The 20323-nt window shown below is 41.5% G+C and overlaps 2 protein-coding genes across 2 annotated transcripts in view; one reads left to right on the forward strand and one right to left on the reverse strand.

Annotated features, from left to right (window-relative positions):
• Positions 1 to 250: 250 nt before the first annotated feature.
• Positions 251 to 15019, reverse strand: LOC125043756 (28 kDa heat- and acid-stable phosphoprotein-like). Its single transcript, XM_047640024.1, has 5 exons — positions 14883 to 15019; positions 10976 to 11064; positions 10091 to 10344; positions 1947 to 2098; positions 251 to 1816 (listed from the first exon to the last, which is right to left on the reverse strand). The coding sequence occupies exons 1-5, from the start codon at positions 14890 to 14892 to the stop codon at positions 1749 to 1751; spliced, it is 573 nt and encodes a 190-aa protein (XP_047495980.1). The 5' UTR covers positions 14893 to 15019; the 3' UTR covers positions 251 to 1748.
• Positions 15020 to 16353: 1334 nt separating this feature from the next.
• Positions 16354 to 20323, forward strand: part of LOC125043911 (ribosome production factor 1-like) — a 14187-nt gene continuing 10217 nt past the window's right edge. Inside the window, exons 1-2 of the mRNA XM_047640289.1 lie at positions 16354 to 16788; positions 19190 to 19327. Of these exons, the coding sequence (XP_047496245.1) occupies positions 16579 to 16788; positions 19190 to 19327 (348 nt within the window). The 5' untranslated portion in view covers positions 16354 to 16578. The remainder of the gene's footprint in view (positions 16789 to 19189; positions 19328 to 20323) is intronic.

Below are 20323 nucleotides of genomic sequence, written 5' to 3' on the forward strand. Positions count from 1 at the left end.
TATTTTTTTCCAAAATAGGGATTTATTAGTCTGTTAGTCTATGTTTAACAGTATGATTTTTTATCTCTCTTCAATGCAGGTATTCTCATGAAATTATAAAACAATCCATTTAATATATATGAATCATTCCTAAAACAAGTCTCTTCCTAACTTCCTAAAAAGCTAATATAAAAAGGGAGAGATTCCGTGTCACCCAAATCTCCAATCAATCAATTGCCGTTATCTTCAGGAAATCAAGGAAACAAACAGGTTGATAAGCCTCTTTAATAATGACAATGATTCTGCATCTGGTCCTTTGCAAAACCGATCAGCAAAAGGGTTCCAAAAATATCCGTACAAACCCACAGCATCCGATTTCCGATGACAGCCACAGGAAGAAGATGCTGCGTGTAGAATAACAGTTAACATGTAAATGTATAGATGATGGGGTGTTTGAAAACTCGAAAAGCAAAGGCAACATCTTACTCTTATTATCACTCACATCAATTCCTTTAATTTCTTGTCTTAAGCATGAGAACTTCTTTTAATCCTTTTTTTTTTTTTTATTTTACCCATTTCCTTTTTTGAGACTCAAAACAACAGAATTTAATAAATGCAAACAAAGATATCCTGCAAACCCCCAACCTGTTCCGTGACCGAGGGCTTCACATATGTAATACATATACCAGTATATCACTGACTCCAAATGATATAATATTCAATGTATAAATATTTTCATAGTGGCTACAATGACTTCATACTAAACAATCAACACTAACTACACAACATATATTAATAAAAGAAAATTCTCTTTTGACAGGAAACAGTATACAGGTACATCTCACAATTTGACAATAAACTATATAATATAATATGATTTCCTCTTGAACTTAACCAAAAATACTTACTCAAATTCCACTTGCTTTTTCACCTAGCCACAACATTCTTCATGTTACATTGTGCTGTACAGTAATGCTAATGTCATGTGATGATATGCAAGGAAGTTTTGTAGCTGCAAGGTAGGTTCTGTTTGCTAAACCTGGATCTCCTGATTGGAGCGATTTGTAGCAGCAGGATTCGCTACATATTTCAGGCCTAATGGAGCTTAACATTCATAAATATCACATTGCTTTATATAAAAAGTTATCAAAGAAATAATCAGTGTTGTATGAGATAACCCAAATCCATCCACAGGCAAAATATGAAGCAATGTTTCCATGAAATATAAATGAAAATGAAACACACTATCAGATAAATACTTATACAAAAATATGTCCGAATACTGTATAATCCATTTGCAAATTAGGAACAGACTCCTTTGTAAAATCAGAAAAAGGAATTACATACAAAATAGAATCAAAGAATAACCATCCGTTCTTGACACTTGAACTGTACTTGTAGAGTGTATTTCTCCAGCAGTACATGCTTCTACCTTCTAATTGCTCTGAGTAGGCATTGCACTATGCGGGAAAAACTTCACACTCTGTTGTAAAGGTCTTCAAAAGATAAGCTTCTCCATCACAAGATCAATATTTCCTAACCAAACTCAAACTTTTTATTTTTTTAACATCACAGACAACTGACTCAGCACACTGTATGGTTTACTGGAAGAAAATATGCAAACTAAAATTTGAAACAAAAAAATTTAATTCTAAATCCTCATACACGCACATTCAGAAAGTCCAGTTGGATGCGTGCAGAGTCACTTGGCATGATGTGTGACGGCCGCAGCTATCTATACAAGACAAGTATCTAGCCCAAGAATATGATCAGCTTTTCTTCTTATTGAGAACCTTTGCAAGCTGTTCTTTCTTAGCTGCTGCTGCATCTTCTTTTGCTGAAAGAGAAAAAAACTGTCAAATCATTGATTGTTCTATGGGATACAATACCCAGCAATTAATTTTTCTTTCTATGGTGGTCATCTTGTGCATTTAAATTCTACCTAGCCAAAAAGAAGTACTTTCTACCTTTCCGTTCCTCTTCTTTCTTTTTGGCAGCCTCTTCTCGCTGCTGTCTTATGAGAGCAAGTCGTGCCAAATCCGCCCTGGCCTCCTCGGTTTTCCCTTCAGCATGCATCTTTCGATAATGTGCTGTAGCCCTCTGCTTCTCAATCTCTTCCCTGATAAGGCAAATGTTCATTTTATCAGAAAAGATAACTATGCAAAAAATAAAATAAAATGTAGCTGTAACAAATAAAAGTAATAATTCTAAGCTAGATTTCCCTAGTTACATGGTTAATGGGGGAACTGGTGTTTCCTGTGTTTGCCAATCGTAAAGTGTGCAATAAAATGTTTACAGAAAGAGGCTTAACAAGTAAAAATATTGCTCTTCTACAAATCCAGCAAATATTGATATGATTTGATCTGGAGGCAAATCAGCAGAGGATTCATATCAGTTTGTTTCAATCTCTATGATTAACTGTATGAGTCAAATAATGAAAATAATAATATATCAAATATATTCAACTAGTTACAGTATAATAATAGAAAGTGCAGTAATAATAATAATCAACCCCTTGGTGCTGGATAACTGCACTATCCACTGTAGCTTCCAAGGAGTCAATCAGTCGCCCTTCCTGACTTCACCCAATTATCCCATTCCTGGAACTTTCAAATGATATTTACATCAACACTATTGACACTGACAAGTAATACTAGATAGAGCGATGATGATGGATGATGATGATTGATGATGATGATTGATGATGATGATTGATGATGATGATGATTGATGATGATGATGATTGATGATGATGATGATTGATGATGATGATGATTGATGATGATGATGATTGATGATGATGATGATTGATGATGATGATGATGATGATTGATGATGATGATTGATGATGATGATTGATGATGATGATGATTGATGATGATTGATGATGATGATGATGATGATGATGATGATTGATGATGATGATGATTGATGATGATGATGATGATTGATGATGATGATGATTGATGATGATGATGATGATGATTGATGATGATGATGATTGATTGATGATGATGATTGATTGATGATGATGATTGATGATGATGATTGATGATGATGATTGATGATGATGATGATTGATGATGATTGACGATGATTGATGATGATTGATGATGATGATGATGATTGATGATGATGATGATGATGATGATGATGATGATGATGATTGATGATGATGATGATGATTGATTGTTGATGATGATGATTGATGATGATGATGATTGATGATGATGATTGATGATGATGATGATGATTGATGATGATGATTGATGATGATGATGATGATGATGATGATAATGATGATAATGTACAGACAGGTACAACTGAAAGATCTACATCCCACTCAACAAGGTGTTTTCTGCACCAAGTAACACTGATGTCAAGTTACCAGAAACTAATAATGTCTATAATGAATAATCATATAAAATACCACTTGAAAGAATCTGCACAAGATTCTGATCTGCATAATTGTAGACAAACACAGGAATTGTCCATTTTCAAGTCTATTATATTGCTATCACAATATAATTTTAACCCCTTCCCGAAGGGTCACGCCGTGAGGCGTCAAAACAAACTGCTCGATCTGTGGCGAGCAGTACATCGTGGCGGCGCGCCAAAGCGCTACAAGCCAGTGATTCGGCTTGATGTACCGAACTCCCTCAAAGTCGGCGCGTTGCCATTGATCTCCAGAGCCTAAAGTGGGGGTTAACCTTTTGTTTCTAATATTTTCACCATTTGTACTGGACATAAATGTGTGTAAAATGATAGCATGGTTTATATGAGGTCTCTCACACACCCTCCCACTCTATCATCATCTACTTGTGAACCCATGCTGTCAGGTTAATGTAGTGTTCACTGTAGTTTTATTTAGTGAAACGTCTCTACAAGTGCTCAGCCAAAGAAGTCAATTGGTAGACATCTTGACCTGGCCTGATTTCCTATTTTCTTGAGATTTCAAGAAAAAAAATATTTTCTAATGCTATCAATATTGATGCTGTTATTAGTAATATAAGATGAAGGAAAATATTTTTGAAAATCATGGGAAAGACTGAACAGGGTAGATAGGCAGTACTATTAACCCCTTACAGGCATGTGAAGAAAATATTTTTAAAAATCATGCTCTGGAGATCCATGGCAACGCGCCGACTTTGAGGACGGGAGTTCGGTACATCAAGCCGAATCACCGGCTCGTAGCACTTTGGCGCATCACCCTGGCATACAGCTTGATGTACTGAACTCCCGGGCTCAAAGTCAACATGTTGCCATTGATCTCCAGAGCGTAGTTTTTTTTTTATTTTCTTCACCCATCATCAAGGGGATATACATGCCATCCCAAAGGCCACTGGTTAATTTTATTATCAACCCAATGGCGTTGGGTCACGCCTATAGGCATCATAACAATACGCCCGCAATGTGGCGTGCGGCTTTCCGCCGCGGCAGCGCGCCAACGCGCCCGCAATGATTCGGCTTGATGCACCGAATTCACGCGCTCAAAGGCGGGACATCAGCCAGGTCTGTGCTTCTGCTGCACACGACCGAGTGATCATAGGGGGAGACTTCAATGCACACCACCCCATCCTGGCTCCCTGCCGGGCACCGGATGCGGCCGGCTATCACATAGCCGACGTGCTAGAGACATTCCCTGAGATCGCTCTCCTCAACACCCAAGAGCCAACGCATGTCAGAGGAGGGGTCCTAGACCTCGCCCTGGCCAATGCGACTCTGGTGGGGAGGATTGGCTGGTGTGTCGAGGAGACCGTCACAAGTGACCATTACGGCACAATAACTACCCTCATGGATGCTGGCCCAGCCGAAATCCTAAGACCAAATCCAAGATGGAAAACAGACAAGGCCAACTGGCAGGCGTTTCAAAACGCCTTGGCCCTCTGTCTGAGATGCAACAATCCCCCACAAAGCGAAAATGTGGAAGTGCTCGAAGCCAGCCTGCTAAACGCCATTAATGAAGCGGCCTCACAGACCATACCCAAAACTCGGCCTGGGTCCAGAAGTCACAAAGACGCCTGGTACTTCAATGACGAGATCAGGGAGGTCAACCACAGGGTGAACATGTGCCGAAAACTATTCCGAAGGCAAAGAACCCGACAACCTATCCCTCCTAAGGGAAGCTGTCACGGATGCCAAGGAAACTGCCAACAGAGTCAGGCAGGAAAAGTGGCTGGAATGGTGTGAGTCCTTCGACCACCAAACCACCCTTTCAGAGCTGTGGCAACTGGTCAAGCGAGCTACCAGCCGCTCAGCCCCGAGGTGCACCCATCACGACCCCCAAGCAGAGGCTAACAGACTGGCGCACGAGTTCTCTGCGAGAACGAGCAGCAACAGTCTGCCAGCCGAGCTGAGGGCAAGACAAGAGCGTCTACAGCCAGACAGACACGCTCAGATCAGAGAAAGGGCAGCCGAACCCGATAACTCAGACGTTATCTTTTCTCTGAGGGAACTAAGGAAAGCCTATAAAACCAGTTCCAACACAGCCCCGGGCTCTGATGGGATCTCATACCCCATTATCTCCCACCTAGGACTAGCAGGTGAGCATGCACTCTTGCAACTCATCAACAAGTCCTGGGAAACTTCCACTCTACCCCAGAGTTGGAAGAGGGCTACCATAGTTCCCGACCCAAAACCAAAGGAGCCGGGGAAGTACCGCCCCATCTCTCTGCTCAGCTGCCTGGCCAAGACGGCTGAGAGGATGGTACTAAACCGGCTTCAATGGAAAACGGGACCCCCGCACGAACACCTTAACGGGTTCACAAGGGGCATGGGCACAGCACACAGCTTAGCCACGCTCTTAAGCACAATCAGCAAGGGCCCAGCTGTGGTGGTATTCCTTGACCTGGAGAAGGCTTTTGAAATGGCAAGTCCGTTTGCCATTCAGGAGAGCCTGATCCAGAAGGGAATCAGAGGAAAGCTCTTGGCTTGGATAGGTGACTACTTCAGGAACAGGACTGCCAATGTCAAATTCCAGGGTCACCTATCGCAGCACATGCCGCTCGAAAATGGAACGCCACAGGGTGGGGTTCTCAGTCCAGCCCTATTCAACACTTTAATGTCCTGCATCCTCAACATAAACCTCCCAGTGGGGTGCCAGATCATCTCGTATGCAGACTATCTCGCTATCACCTCCACTGGACCACGCAGCCAGAATAAAGCCCAGCGTTGTCTGGACCTCGTGTCAGAGGAGTGTTGTAGGACGGGACTAAAGATCTCTGCTGCCAAATCCAAAGCCATGGCTTTGAGACAGAGAGTTCGAGGCACAAGACTGAAAATCCAGGGAGTGGAATTAGAATGGGTCAAGGACTACCTATACCTTGGGGTAAGGATAGACCGGACCCTCTCCTTCCAGAAGGAGGTCCAGTACCTGGTTGACCGAACCAAAGCAAGACTGTCTGTCATGAGAGCAATGACTGGGAGACGCATAGGGGCCAGACACAAAGTACTAAGATCATTCTATGTACATGCTGTCCGGCCCATTGTGGACTATGCCTCAGTCGCTCTAATTGCTGCAAAGAAAAAGCACACAGACAAAATAGAAACAGTCCAAAATGAAGCTGCCAGGATCATTCTGGGTGCCCCGAGGTGGACGAAGGTCCTCAACCTCCTGATGGAGGCAAACCTTCTCCCCCTGGACTCACGAATCGATCTAACGGCAACACAATTCCTGTCAAAGGTCATCCAGGCTCCCAGGAACACAAGCCTAAGACAAAAATTAGTCAGATGCCTCGAACAAGACAACGAGCTCGTTGCAAACAACTCCTGGCTGTCTCATACAGCCAGGGTGTTGATACGCTATCAGCTCAAAGAACAGCTTCTTGCTAAGGGCATGGACTCCCCCCACCCCGACTTTGCCGAAGCCCCGCCGTGGGCACTGAGCCTGATAGAGTTCAACATAATGAGCCTGTCAATGAAAAAGAGCCTATACCCCATGCCTAGCCTAAAGGCAGAAGCCCACAGGGTCATTGCAGCCATCACTCCTCCGGGTAGTAGAACATACTACACGGATGGATCGGTCGATCCCATGAGCCACACTGCAGGCGCCGGCTTTGCAGCTAGGGATGCCACGCGATCCATGAGGGTAACAGACAACGCCTCCTCGCTACAGGCAGAGGCAGTTGCAATCATGGGAGCCCTAGGCCACGCGTCCCTAAGGGAAGGACACGTGGTCATACACACAGACTCCAGGGCACCCATTGACTGTCTTCAGCACAGCTCACCCACAGACAACATCTACCTACTGACCACGATTCTCACAATGGCACAGAGAATTCTTGCTCAGGGTAGAAGAATTATCATCAACTGGGTCCCAAGCCACATCGGCATCAGAGGGAACGAGCTTGCTGACAGACTAGCCGCCGCTGGCAGGGGTATGCCCCCAAATCCCATGACGATAAAACCGAGCCGAAAATTACTTATGGAGAAGTGTGCCTTGGTCGGTCGTACCTTCCTACGGCAGCTCCACAGAGAGGAAACGAGAACCTCCCCCTCGGCCAGCTGGTACTCAGACGCCACAGGCTCTGAACCACTGGCACTCTCTGAAGTAAGCAACAGAGGTACCGAAGTCATTCTTTACAGAATGCGCCTAGGTTACCACTGTGCATGGCAGATTATCCCAACAATCGAACGCGATGAATGGTGCTGCAAGCACTGCGGCGAGCCGAACGCCACACTAGTCCACTACCTAGAAAATTGTAACCATACACAATTCCTGAGACATGGACCGCCCACAACAGCCGCCGTGCTGGTAAAGAGGCTATGCGAAATGCTTACACCATGGCGGCAGGAGCGCTTGCTGGCAATCCCGCCGCCACGGTAAGCACCGAGTGTCAGACAACTCAATGAGACAGCCGTAAAAAAGCTGACACAGGCCGGGCCATATCTAGAAGGCCCGGGCGAAGCTAGAACTTCGCAAACCAAACCCCCCCCCGCCCCTCAAAGGCGGCACGTTGCCGAGTTTTTTTTAATTTTCTATACCCGTCGCCAATGGGTTAAAATAGAAATAAAAATACTATACTTGCAATAACAATTGCAAATATAGTTTTGTTTAGAATTATCATATCTATTATTTATGATCAAGATCTAGCTGTTTATATTATTACTAGTAACATTTCAATATCAAAGAGATAAACATCAGCAAGGTCTCATCATGGATATAAAATTAAAACAGTCAGTGTATATTCCTGCAGTTTATGAGTTCAGTGAGATCTGACCAGCAAATATGATCTGAATGTGGTTGCATCTCCATCTCTCCCAGCCTTCAATCCTCTAGGTTGCATCCCTGCCAATTTTAAAAGCTGAGAATATAGTAAAGTGAAGTTGTGTCATTAGCCCAACTTAATAATGTTGTATTTTAAAGGTAATCCTGACCCAAGCAGGCCATCATACACCATTGCACTGGTTTTCCAATGGCTGTAGGGTAGGTGGAATAGTGGTTCAGGGGCCCTCCACTTTCCATTGAAGCTAGAGAGTGTAGTGTTGGAACTATGGGAGGGATAAGCCTTTAGTATTTTACTAGCCATTCAGGGATATAATCTACAGGTCTAGTAAACAAGAGGCATGTGATGCGAGTAAGGAGACAGACTTCAGTCATCATCACTAACTCCAAGCGGAGACAACATACTCATGAGGAAACGAGAATTCATCCTTCAATGCAAGTACTCTCTATTAACACCCATCCTGACGGGTCACGCGCAGAGGCATCATAACAAACCACTCGAACTGTGGAATGCGGCTGTACACCGTGGCGACGCGCCAAAGTGCTACAAGCCGGTGATTCAGCTTAATGTACCAAATCAGCACATTGTCATGTTGCCATATTTTCTTCACCCGTCAGTAAGGGGTTAAAAAAGTTTTTTTTTTTCTAGTCTTTATGATAATCTTTAATATAGGGTAAGTCCTACAAGAGTCGAATCACACGTAAAATTGGTAGTACTATTCTTATCATATAAACACTGAGCCCACTGTAGAGAGTATCTGTTATCTAGTGCCTATACACAAGGATATTCGGCATAGGATGTTTGTTCATCATTTACACAAGAGAATATTAAGAGTGACAATAAGCAGTATAACAGTACCTTAAGGTACTTGGAAACAGTTATGAAAGCAGGGGTTCCCAACCGGGGTCCAAGGGATACTCTCCGGGGGCCATGGAGCAATACGAAATTTATGACATGCTATTGCTGCAGTACCTATATAGAATTCTCCGTCACATCATTAAATTGGATTCTTTTCATTTAGGATTTTTGTCCTATAACTACTGCCAACATTAGCTGAGTAGCTAAAAACCGAATCTGAAATGACAGACACTGAACAGGACCATGAAATTTATCATATATGGGGACCAATGGTCTAGAGTTATGTCTATGTTAAATGTGGAATAATTTCATCTCTTCAGATCTTTTCTTTGTCCTTTAATCCGATCCAGACGGGTCACATGAACCACTTGGTCTGCGAGGTACGCCTGTATGTGTGGCAATGTGCCAGTGTGTGGAGCAGGACATTCTGCTTGATGGGGCGGACTCCCGCGCCCAGTGTCTGGCCATTGCCAGAAATCACCAGTTATATCATACTCAGAGATTTCTGTTACCTGGCAGTGATGGGTCAAGTATACTTAAAAAATGAGTAAAATGAGAGAAAATAAAAAGCAAATAACTTGATAAATAATAAGTTTATAAATAAATAAGGACTTCTAACTTTTTATATCTAGTAAATCCATCAAATAAATACATAAATCAACGCTCGATACACTTGATGAGAGTATTTACACCAATTGACTAATACTATACAAACAGCTACCAGCATAATTGATTAGTCTGACCTTAAAGGGGGAGGTGGTGAATATTGAATCCCTTTCTACTAATTCACAACTCTCTAACTCCCCTGTAAGCTAATGTTCATGTGGGCCAGACCTACAAGTCACACCACCCCTGGGAGAGTTGCCACAAAAATAAGGCTAATGCCCAGATATGGGCCCAAGAGATCAATGTGGCACCCTGATCCAATGGTTTAATAATTCATATTTCTTCAACAAAAGAACAATCATCAAAAATCTCTTCTTTTAGAGCATTCCCTTAAACTGGCCAGAAATTCATGCACCTCCTACCTCTCTCGACGGGACAGCTGGGCTTTACTGCCACCCGAGGCAGCCACGCTGAGTGTTGCAACCTTCTTTGGTTTGGCCACAACTCTGTTAGGGTTCTGTGTTTCAATGAGGTTGGAAACGCCCTTGGCTTTCAGCTCCTTTGCTTCTCCCTCACTGCCAGACTCCTCTTCAGAGGAGGATTCTTCACTGCCAGAACTCTTCTTCTCCTCCCCCTCCCCCTCCTCGTCTTCACTGTCAGTCTCTCCCTGCTCCCTCTGCGCAGAATCAAAGTCAAATCAGTTATTATGACAAAAACAGTAATGAAAATAAGGCAATAATACATATATTATCATATGGCTGGGTCCTCCAGGGGTGTCACTCTATTAGGAAGACTTTGTAAAAATTGTATGTATGCAGTGACTTATGAAATCTAGCCTAAGTGACTAAATAGCACTAAAAGATATCCCCCGAAACACAGTAAGACAAAATTTAATAAAGTTATAACATCGGGGGCATCTAGAAATCAAAGTAAATAATAAATAAATGCAAAAATCTCGACGCGGTACAGCAACCAATTGGGGGAAGCCCGTGGTACAACGGCCAGCGAAAAATAATGCATCTTTTATAACAACAATGGTGTTTGGATCTGTACCCATCAAAAATCAAAATAATTTTCCTAGTCAAAACCCTACAAAATAATTCTACTAAATTAATACATATTGGCCTAATTATCCCACTTTTTAATTCAGAGCCTTACATAATAGTCTAGATCTAGTTATGAAGGACTATAATTTTTACAGGAGTACCTACAAAAGCATAGCACTGTTGACATAAAGGGAAGATGGAGGAGTGTAATAATATCCATTCAAAAATCAAAGTAGTGGTAACAATAACACCCTAACTTACTCTCCATTGTCGCTCTTTCTCCTCCTTCTTCTTCTGCTCTTCCAAAGCTTCGAAGTTGGTGAAGTGCCGACGACCTCCCTTGTGCTTTCCTGGAATAATAGCAGTTTATATATTTCTTCAATCTATTCATTGTGGTTTGAATTCTAAACTTAGATTCCATTAACAAGTTCATCTCCAGTTCTTCACACAGAAATAAAAATAGGCAAGTAGCTAAATAAAAGCTAATTAATGTTACCGAGAACAATGCACAGAGATAGGGGAAAATAGAGTAAGAAGCAATATAGATACATCTGCTGCGGCCTCTTATTTACCAGGAAATGACGAAAATAGCCACAACAGGCTCACACAGCCAGAATTCTTAATCTCGTGTTTTTATTATTCGCATGAAGTGCTAATAAAGGAGGGTACTGGCTGGCTTGTCTCCGAGTCTAGGGAATAAATAGAAGGTAGGAAAGGTTAGGTTCGAATTTTGGGTTGGCTAGATGCCATGATTTGTCTCTGGAGGGGGTGTTGCTCTCAGTAACAAATACCAAAAAGTTAATAACAGAAAAAAGGAAAATAGAGACGGACCATTAAAAGCTTCCCTATTGTAAATTCCTAAAAAAAAAAAAAAAAAAAAAAAAAAAAAAAAAAAAAAAAAAAAAAAAAAAAAAAAAAATACTTTGGGAAAAAAATAAAAATAAAAAAATATGTAGATGGAAAGGGAGAGGGAGGACAAAGAGGAGGAAGAGGAATGCAATGCAGAGGGATATGAAAAAAAAAAAAAGGGATGATGAAATACATGGCCTGGGTGGGGAAAAACAAAGCGCAGGTGAAAAGATAGAAAGTGAAGGGAAAATGATAAGGAAAAAAGAAGTAGAAACAAATGAATGAGAAATTGAAAGTTAATGGGGGAAAGATAAAAAGGAAGGGGGGCCACTGACAGAAAGGGAGGGGAACCCAGACTTAAAGAGAGAGGGCAACAAACAAAGAAGGAAGGAGACATACCTGAAAGTGAGGAAAATCAGATAAATGGGAAGCAAGAAATATACAAGGGTAACGATAAAAAGCATTGAGGAAATTCACGGAAAAGACAGAAAGGGACGGGGAACAAATATATTGTGAGGGGGAATGTGAAAGGAATATAGAGTAAGAAGCATTAAATGTAAAGGGAGAGGGAAACAGATAAAAAGGAGATGGGAGAGAGAAGCAGAAAGAAAAGGAGGCAATAAATAGATGAAAAGGGAGGGAAAATGAAGGGGAAAAGTTAACTGGAAAGGGAGTAAATTTAGGGAGTAAACTAGAACCTTATAAGACATAAAAACAAATATACGCTTAATTACACTTGGTATAAGTGAATAATTTTGGAAACATGCCTATGCTAGGAAACAAGTGTCTATCAATATTTTACAATTTCAAAATAGGAACTTTCTAGAATTCTTATTACGAAATACAGCAAAACTGTTTGCATTTATAACAGATAAGCATTCTCTCATCTTGCACATACTGCTTGCTTCAGCAACCACCATATGTATGTAATCAAGTTGATGATTAGCACAGCACTCTGTGTTGATGATATATCAGAAAAAACAAAACATCCAACAGAAGTTTATGGAGGGTGAGACAACAATTTCAAAATTCCTCATCTTAAGATCTGATGAACCCCTTAAGAAATTGCTGTATTGTTCTTTACATTTTCCTTGCACAACACATCCCTTTTCCATTTTCAGTCTTCTATAATATTTTTACCATCCAAAACAGAAAAGAAAATGATGCCAAGTGCTACACCCTCATGCAAATTATCATTTATGGCAAGATATGCATGTAAACAATTTCAACAGCTCTCAAGTAACTTGCAAATGCTTCCTATTTCTAAGGACATTTGTGTTCTCATAAACGGCTCTCCAAAATAAGTGTGTAATACGACAAAAGTATTTGTCTGACAACTTTTTATTTGGATATAAGTAACATCAGGAGGTAGTTGCTATACTAAAAAAAAAAAGTGATACATGGGAAATAAAACATGTAATTATAGACGAAGAAACCAACTTCTTCATCAGAACAAAACTGAAGATCACACTGACATTGCACACCATTCTTGGCAGAAGTACAAATTTGGTTGACATAAGATTGGGTGCGAGCAGAAGGGAAGGGCTCAAGCAATTCAGGATGAATACGCAATGTACATATTCCATCCAGCAGCTCTAGCACTGGCACAGTTCAGTCCCTACTGAAAAGAATTACTGGGCCAACAAACATGCAACATGCATTCTGGAATAACAGCCCTCACTCAGGTTCCTTACTTAGAAATATACTGCCAGTGAGATCTCTTACTGCAATTTTGTGGCTTTGTTCGAGAGCTGACACCTGGAGATCCAACCATTCACCAAAAGCCAATGAGCAGATGAGCATGAGTCTGCATGGGTCTTTTAAATTTACCCAAAATATAATTATTTCTGATAATTTTCTTCCTATTGCGGCCATTTCTTGCAGAGTAAACAACCTGTCAATTGTAGTGGGTAAATATTCAGAATACCTTCGCATAAGTGATCTCAATAATTATGGTATTGGTGGATTCCTCTCTCCCCCTACTACCCAAATATATCCAAATTATGCCGTGGAAACCTTACCCACAATCTTGGCCCCAATGGCGGGGAAGGGCATGAAAGGTACCAGGGAAATTGCCGGGTAAGATATAACATACAATGAATGAGTCACTGGATTGTGTAATGCAAGAGGCTTTGCCCGTGACCCCCCCTTGGGAGGTTGCCAACCCCACATATGTAGAGCAGAATAAAGTAAAGAAAATTCAAAAATTCCATGACTACATTGCCCTCCCAGCTGAGAACCTTCACAGCTCAGCGACTTCTATCAACCAGGTTATTAACTGAAAAAACATTGGGTATATCTTGCCGTCTTCACCCCACTTGTCAGTCAATGCTCTATCCTGCCATGAATGGGAGGAGAATTCTTTTTGTCCGAGGCAGGGGCTGGGAGGCGGCAGGGGCTGGGAGGCGGCAGCCCTCCACGGAGATCACAGGATAGTTATTATCTCTATTGCTTTCTCATTTTATACCACAATTTCCTGGTACTTTTCCTGCCTCCCTGCTATCAGGGCCAAGAATATGGGAGTTTGGGGGGGGGGGGTCCTATATGAGTATCCTAAGGGGTGCAAGAAATCCATCCATGCCAAAATTGTTGTGATCGCAATAAAACCCATGACGTATAGAATAAAAATGGACTAGAGGCCAGTAAAGCTGACGAGTCCTGGCAGGTTCCCACCTTGGCCGACTCTACCAAATTTCACCCGTTTTAGTCATCTAATAACTTGTACTTCTATTTCACAAGCAAAACAGAGGCCTCGCTCCCATCAAAGTGCCTGCATCTGCAACTGGAACCTGCTCGCTCCCTGCCACGGGGGAAGGCGGCCAGATGCCTCGGCAGCTGATGCCCGCCTCGCGCCTCCTGTCACCTGACAGCCACGAGGAGGCGGCGCTGACAAGGGAAAGGATGTGGAGGAGAATGCAAGAGGAGATAAAGGAGAATGAGAAGACGAAGAGGAGACGAAGAAGGCGAAGAAGGCGAAGAAGAACGCCGAAGGAGCCCCGGAGGCCCTGCGCCCTGGCACCCCTGGCCCCCTGGCCCTCTGACCCCCCCCCCCACCGGACACGTGGGGACGCCCTGCGAGCGGCCTCCAGCCAAGCCTCCCGCAGGCGCCATCGGGACCCCCGAGCAAGGGCGCCGCTTGCGTCAGCCGCACCGCCGTGGCGAGCGAGGAGCGAGGCCAGCGGGGAAACGACCCGAATTCCGACGGATTTCTCTTTCCCTTCCCCCTCCCGGGCGCCCGCGCGGACCCTGCCCCTCCCGCTCCTTCGCTGGCGAGCTGGCCCACGGCGCCTTCCCTCCCCCTACACGAGGCGCCCCTCACCTTTGGGCATGGTGAGGGCTGGCGGGTGACGGAGGCGTGCGGCGGCGGCGGCGGCGAAGGCGAGCACTGGCGGCGGCGGCGCTGGGACTCTGCGGCGGCGGCGGCGGAGGAAGGGCCAGCGGGGCGCGCGGGGCGTGATGCGCGGGGCGGGCGGCGCCATCTGTTGGCGGGACGCGAACTACGGGCCCGGGGCGCGAGTGCTGGGCTTGCTCTTAATTGGGTCGTGGATGTTCAGGGTGTAGGTCGTGTGATGGATATTACGATGCACATACACACGTATGAATGTAAATATATATATAAATACATATGTATATGTAAATATGTATATATATATATATATATATATATATATATATATATATATATATATATATATATATATATATATGTATATGTATATGTGTATATAATATATATACATATATTCATATATATACATACATGCATATATAATATATATATATACATATCTATACATATATACATGTATCTATATATACACACATGTGTATTATATATATACATATATATACACATACATACATACACATATATGTATATGTGTATGTATATATGTATATATATACACATATATGTGTAGACATATATATGCGTTCATACATATATACATATATATATTTGTATGTATATATGCATATATATGTATATGCATACATGCATACAATATAAATATATATATACATACAAACATATATATACTTACATACATATATATCATATATACATGTATATACATATATACACATGCATATATATCATATATGTATATATACATATGCGTGTATATGACATATATACATATATATATGTATATATATATATATATATATATATATATATATATATATATATATATATATATCATATATAATGAAGGTGATGATTATGATAATAATAATGATAATAATAATAATGATAATAATCATAATAATGATAATAATAATAATAATGATAATAATAATGATAATAATTATGATAATAATTATGATAATAATAATAATAATAATAATAATAATAATAATAATAATAATAATAATAATAATGATAATTGTAATAGTAACAAATTATAATAATATTTTTCTATAATATTTCTGATAAAAACAACAATATTAACTATAATAACAAAGCAGCAACAGTAAAGGCCAAATGACATAAAGATTTCAATAAACAAACCAAATCGCACGAGTTATTATCGCCATCTGTTGACAGGAAGACCAACTAAAAGTCATGCCGTCTACAATCACTGAGTGGAAGTGTCTCACGTCCGTTCTTCTTGCATACAGTCATAAAAGTCATCCCCAAAACAGAAGGGAAGAAAATAAATTAAAAAATCCTTTCAACAAATCCAAACATCAATAACCTTCAAATTAATTATCCTGAGCCGCTAACTTCCGTGAAAAAAGAAACGAAAAAACACGAACACCAACGTCGAGGTTCCAACAACGCGCCGACGGATCGGGACGAGTCCACCTAAACACACACACGAGTCGCGACGAAAACAACTCGTGGCTGAAGGGGAACTTCGCTTCTTTTTCGTTATTTTGCTACAAGGAAGGGCCGGAGATCACGTAGCCTCTCGGGGAAGAACGGGGGGCATTCCGGACTCTCGGCGAAGGAGAGGGAAAGCAGGTCACGCAGCAGGAGAAGAGAAGAGAGAGAAAAGGAAGACAGCACCATGGGCCGCAGACACAGACACGTGCAGTACGAAAAGTACGAGAAGGAGAATAAGAATAAGAGTAAGAAGAGGAAGAGGAAGAGTGGCGACTCCGACGACTCCGACGATGATGGTTCCGACATGGATTCCGATATTTCTGAGGAGGAGTTCCCGTCCCTCACGAAGAAGGAGAAGAAAATGGCCAAGGATATTCTCTCTCAGCCTGTCCAGGTGGGTCTTGGGGCTGAGGCCTAAGGGGGCTCTGGGGTTCAGGGGAAGGCCTGGTCGAGCTTGTCGAAAGGCATTGCGTGGATCATTCGGAAAATTTGGAAGTAACGCCTTATGCCGAATTGAGGGTGAACAAAATATCTGGACAATAGTGTTCATCATATCCTGAATGAATTTAGCCCACGTTTCTTTCGTAAACGAATCGCAGCTATGATAGCGGCCCTGAATCACAGCTACGATCTCAGGGGAAGGGGGGGATGGAGAATATTGAGAAGCATATACAAGGGAGAGCGCTGTGTATTCACTCCTTTCCAGGTTATATAGTGGGCTTTTTGCCCTTAACCCTATAATGATGGTGCCAGAAATCTCCTGGTGTCACTCACTCGGTGACTTGTGGCATCAGTCCAGCCCTTTGGCCGAGGAGTCCACTACATATAGCGGAACTTCCCACTCAACTCACTAGTGCATCGTGACACCTATAGCTGTGCCCATAATAATCTGTTTATTCATGACAGCTATAGGCATTCCTGGCTGCAAGAGGTTAAACTCCCCTTGCCTGGTCTACAAAATCTTCACCTCATATGATCCAGCAGGAGAAAGTCCAGATCCAGTAACAATTTTACCCACATCTTTTAAGCATTACTCCAGATGGGCCAGGCGTTGTTGGTGGGAATTGTGATGGTTATCCACCATTCCTTACTGGATCGCAGAGGGTATGATTTCGTGGCCTTGACAAAGAGCTGAACTTCATCCGGCTTGTACTCGTGGAGAAACATACCAAGCAAGGTATTGTTTGTAGAATTCTTGCCGATTACCTGGTCTCTTGCTCCACTTTTTCATGTCTCGCCACAACCACTCTGTGTGTGGATCTTCAGGGTTTTGGGATCCACAGAGCATTTGAAGTAGTTTAGGACTTGGTGTTCATAGTCATGTTCCTTTATAGTTTGGAATGCATAATTTTTTTGATATTTTGTAATGAAATTGAAGTATTTATTCTCTCACCCAACACACTGCCTAGCCATGTTGGTACCAATTTGAATTTCTGCTGAATTTCTCCTAGGCCCATCTTCTATTGTCACATGATAATCCATTTCATATGTGATTGGTTCTATTGACAGAGTTATATCAAGGGGTATTTATGGATTATTTTATTGTTGGGGGCAGTTCCCCCCAAAACCCCTACTACTGCCCCTCCAAACCCTTGCACTCCAGGCAGGGGGTTGGACTGGTAAAGTCTCTTGAGTACACTCTGTGAGGTAATTATCCCTCATCACACTCTCAGTGCCAAGTTTCTGTATAGGGACTGGAGTTTCAGTGTGTTCAAAATCTACTGACTGTTTCTGCTCTACTTGGTTAGTAGTTATCAAGAAGAATCTGGTGATCCTAAATTTTGGGTTGTAATGTACAGACAGGTTCTAGAAAATTACCAAGATCTATATATGAAATATTTTTTGCCTCTGTTATGTATAGTCCTTCACTTTATAGATGGGACTATGAATTGAAGTTAAATAACTCTTACATTCATTAACATATCCCTGTAATTTAGTCACCATTAATTCTTGTTACTAATAATCAGTTTGAGGTGAGAGTGCAAAGTTGATTGACATGGCAAGTGGTTACTAGGGCACCAAGTGGAGGGAATGGGATTGGCAAGTCTAATGGCAGGAAGGTGAGCCTTTGAAAGATCAGGTATTGTCTATATGGAGGATATCAGAATATTGATCAGATGTAAGGTGAAGACATTAACACAATCATGTGTTAAAGTCAGTTAAACAGTATAACTTTGGAAGGGTAACTTTGAAGTATTTTTTGTTTAAATTTTTACTGTTGCCACTGAATATGTACCTTCGGAGTATTTAATAATAAATATTTAGGAGAACAGTCATCACTATCTTCTGTGTCACTCTTGAAAGAGGACTGTCCTTAACCCCTTGATGACAGGTAAAGAATTTTTTTTTAAATTCTATGCTCTGGAGATCAATGGCAGTGCACCGACTTTGAGCGCAGGAGTTCGGTACATCAAGCCGAATCACCGGCTCGTAGCGCTTTGGCACGCTGCCCTTGTGTATATCCGCACACCACAGATCAAGCGATTTTGTTATGACGTGCTCGTTGGGAAGGGGTTAAGCAGACTCCTACATTTGAAGGCTTGCTACTAAAAGTTATGGTGACAAAGCAGTTATCAGAGGCCCAGTAACACTTCTAGATTCCAAGCTAAATTCAGCCATTTGAATATCTGAATCTGCCCTTTATATTTTTAGTTGAATCACAAAGATTTCTTAACTTAATTAGCAAGCAAATTCCTTGCACTAAAGCACTGTAAATCTGTGGTGTTTTCACTTCACTCAATTCTTTAATTTAAAAAAAATTTATGTTGAAAGTTACCTATTTTTATTCCTTGCAGGCTCCAGTCATGAAGTCCATTGCAGAAATTGCAAGAGAAAAGCTGAGGAAACTTGAGCAGATGGTCCACCCAGCCAAGCCAGACCCAGGATCGAAGAAAATCAAGAATGGCCAAGTGCTGATCAGGAAGCAGAGCAAGGTGGGTGCCTTGTCCCCTGGGTGAGGGCTCTGTTGCACACACTCAGAATGGGGCTGAAGGTGCAGCTGGACGCTTTGTTTCTGTGGATGTATTTATTGATTTAATTACTTATTTACTTATTTATTTATTTAATCCTTGGCCTTGGTGTAAGGTGACTGCAATACATAACTTGGTAATTTGACTTTCTCCCCAACAGCAAAAATATGTTGTAATGCTCTGACACCTTTAACCCTTTGATTGTGCTATTTTTCTTGTCAAAAGGCAATGAAATGAATGTTTGCTCTTGAAACCTGCATCTTTCCAAATTATAAGTTAATTTTTGTTGTTGCTCACAGCAGGCAGCACCTACATGGTTTGGAAAATGCAAGGATGGTTCTGCTCCCCACTGTTAAATAAATTTTCATAGTTAAAGGTGAATTACATTTCAGCAGATATATCTGTTTTTTGTGGTTCAAGGGCTAAATAGTAGCCAATGATAAGAGACATAGAAATATGGAAATGTATATTTGTATTTATGTTTGTAATTGTATTTATGTATATTTTTATGCACTGGGTTTTACCGTCCCATACAAAAGCCCTCACCCCAAAGCCCAGCCGTTCATGACTAATGTCTTTAAAAGCTACATGATACACTAAAGTTAATCCCTTGTAAACATATTTTTTATTTACATTTTTGTGACTCATAGTAGGTGGAAAATTGATCAGGTTTCATTTTTGAGTTATGCCAAAAGAAAAATCAAGTGTAATGGATAGTTTCTTTAAGATATGCTCAAAGATTATTTTTTGTTTAATCTTTAATGAAAATAGACTAGAGTTCTGCTTGGTGCTGCAGTACTATATATTTTATTTGTTATAGAGAAAAGGAAAACAAAATTTGGTCCATAAAAGTCATTCTAGAAAGATTAAGGAAATTGTTGTTAAGTTTCAAATTGTGTGTATTTTCACATTGGACTTTTCAGCTGCCAGGGTTCTATTTGTTCATTGATTTGACTTTTC

This window comes from Penaeus chinensis, chromosome 34 (genome assembly GCF_019202785.1).
Source record: "Penaeus chinensis breed Huanghai No. 1 chromosome 34, ASM1920278v2, whole genome shotgun sequence".
NCBI lineage: Eukaryota > Metazoa > Arthropoda > Malacostraca > Decapoda > Penaeidae > Penaeus > Penaeus chinensis.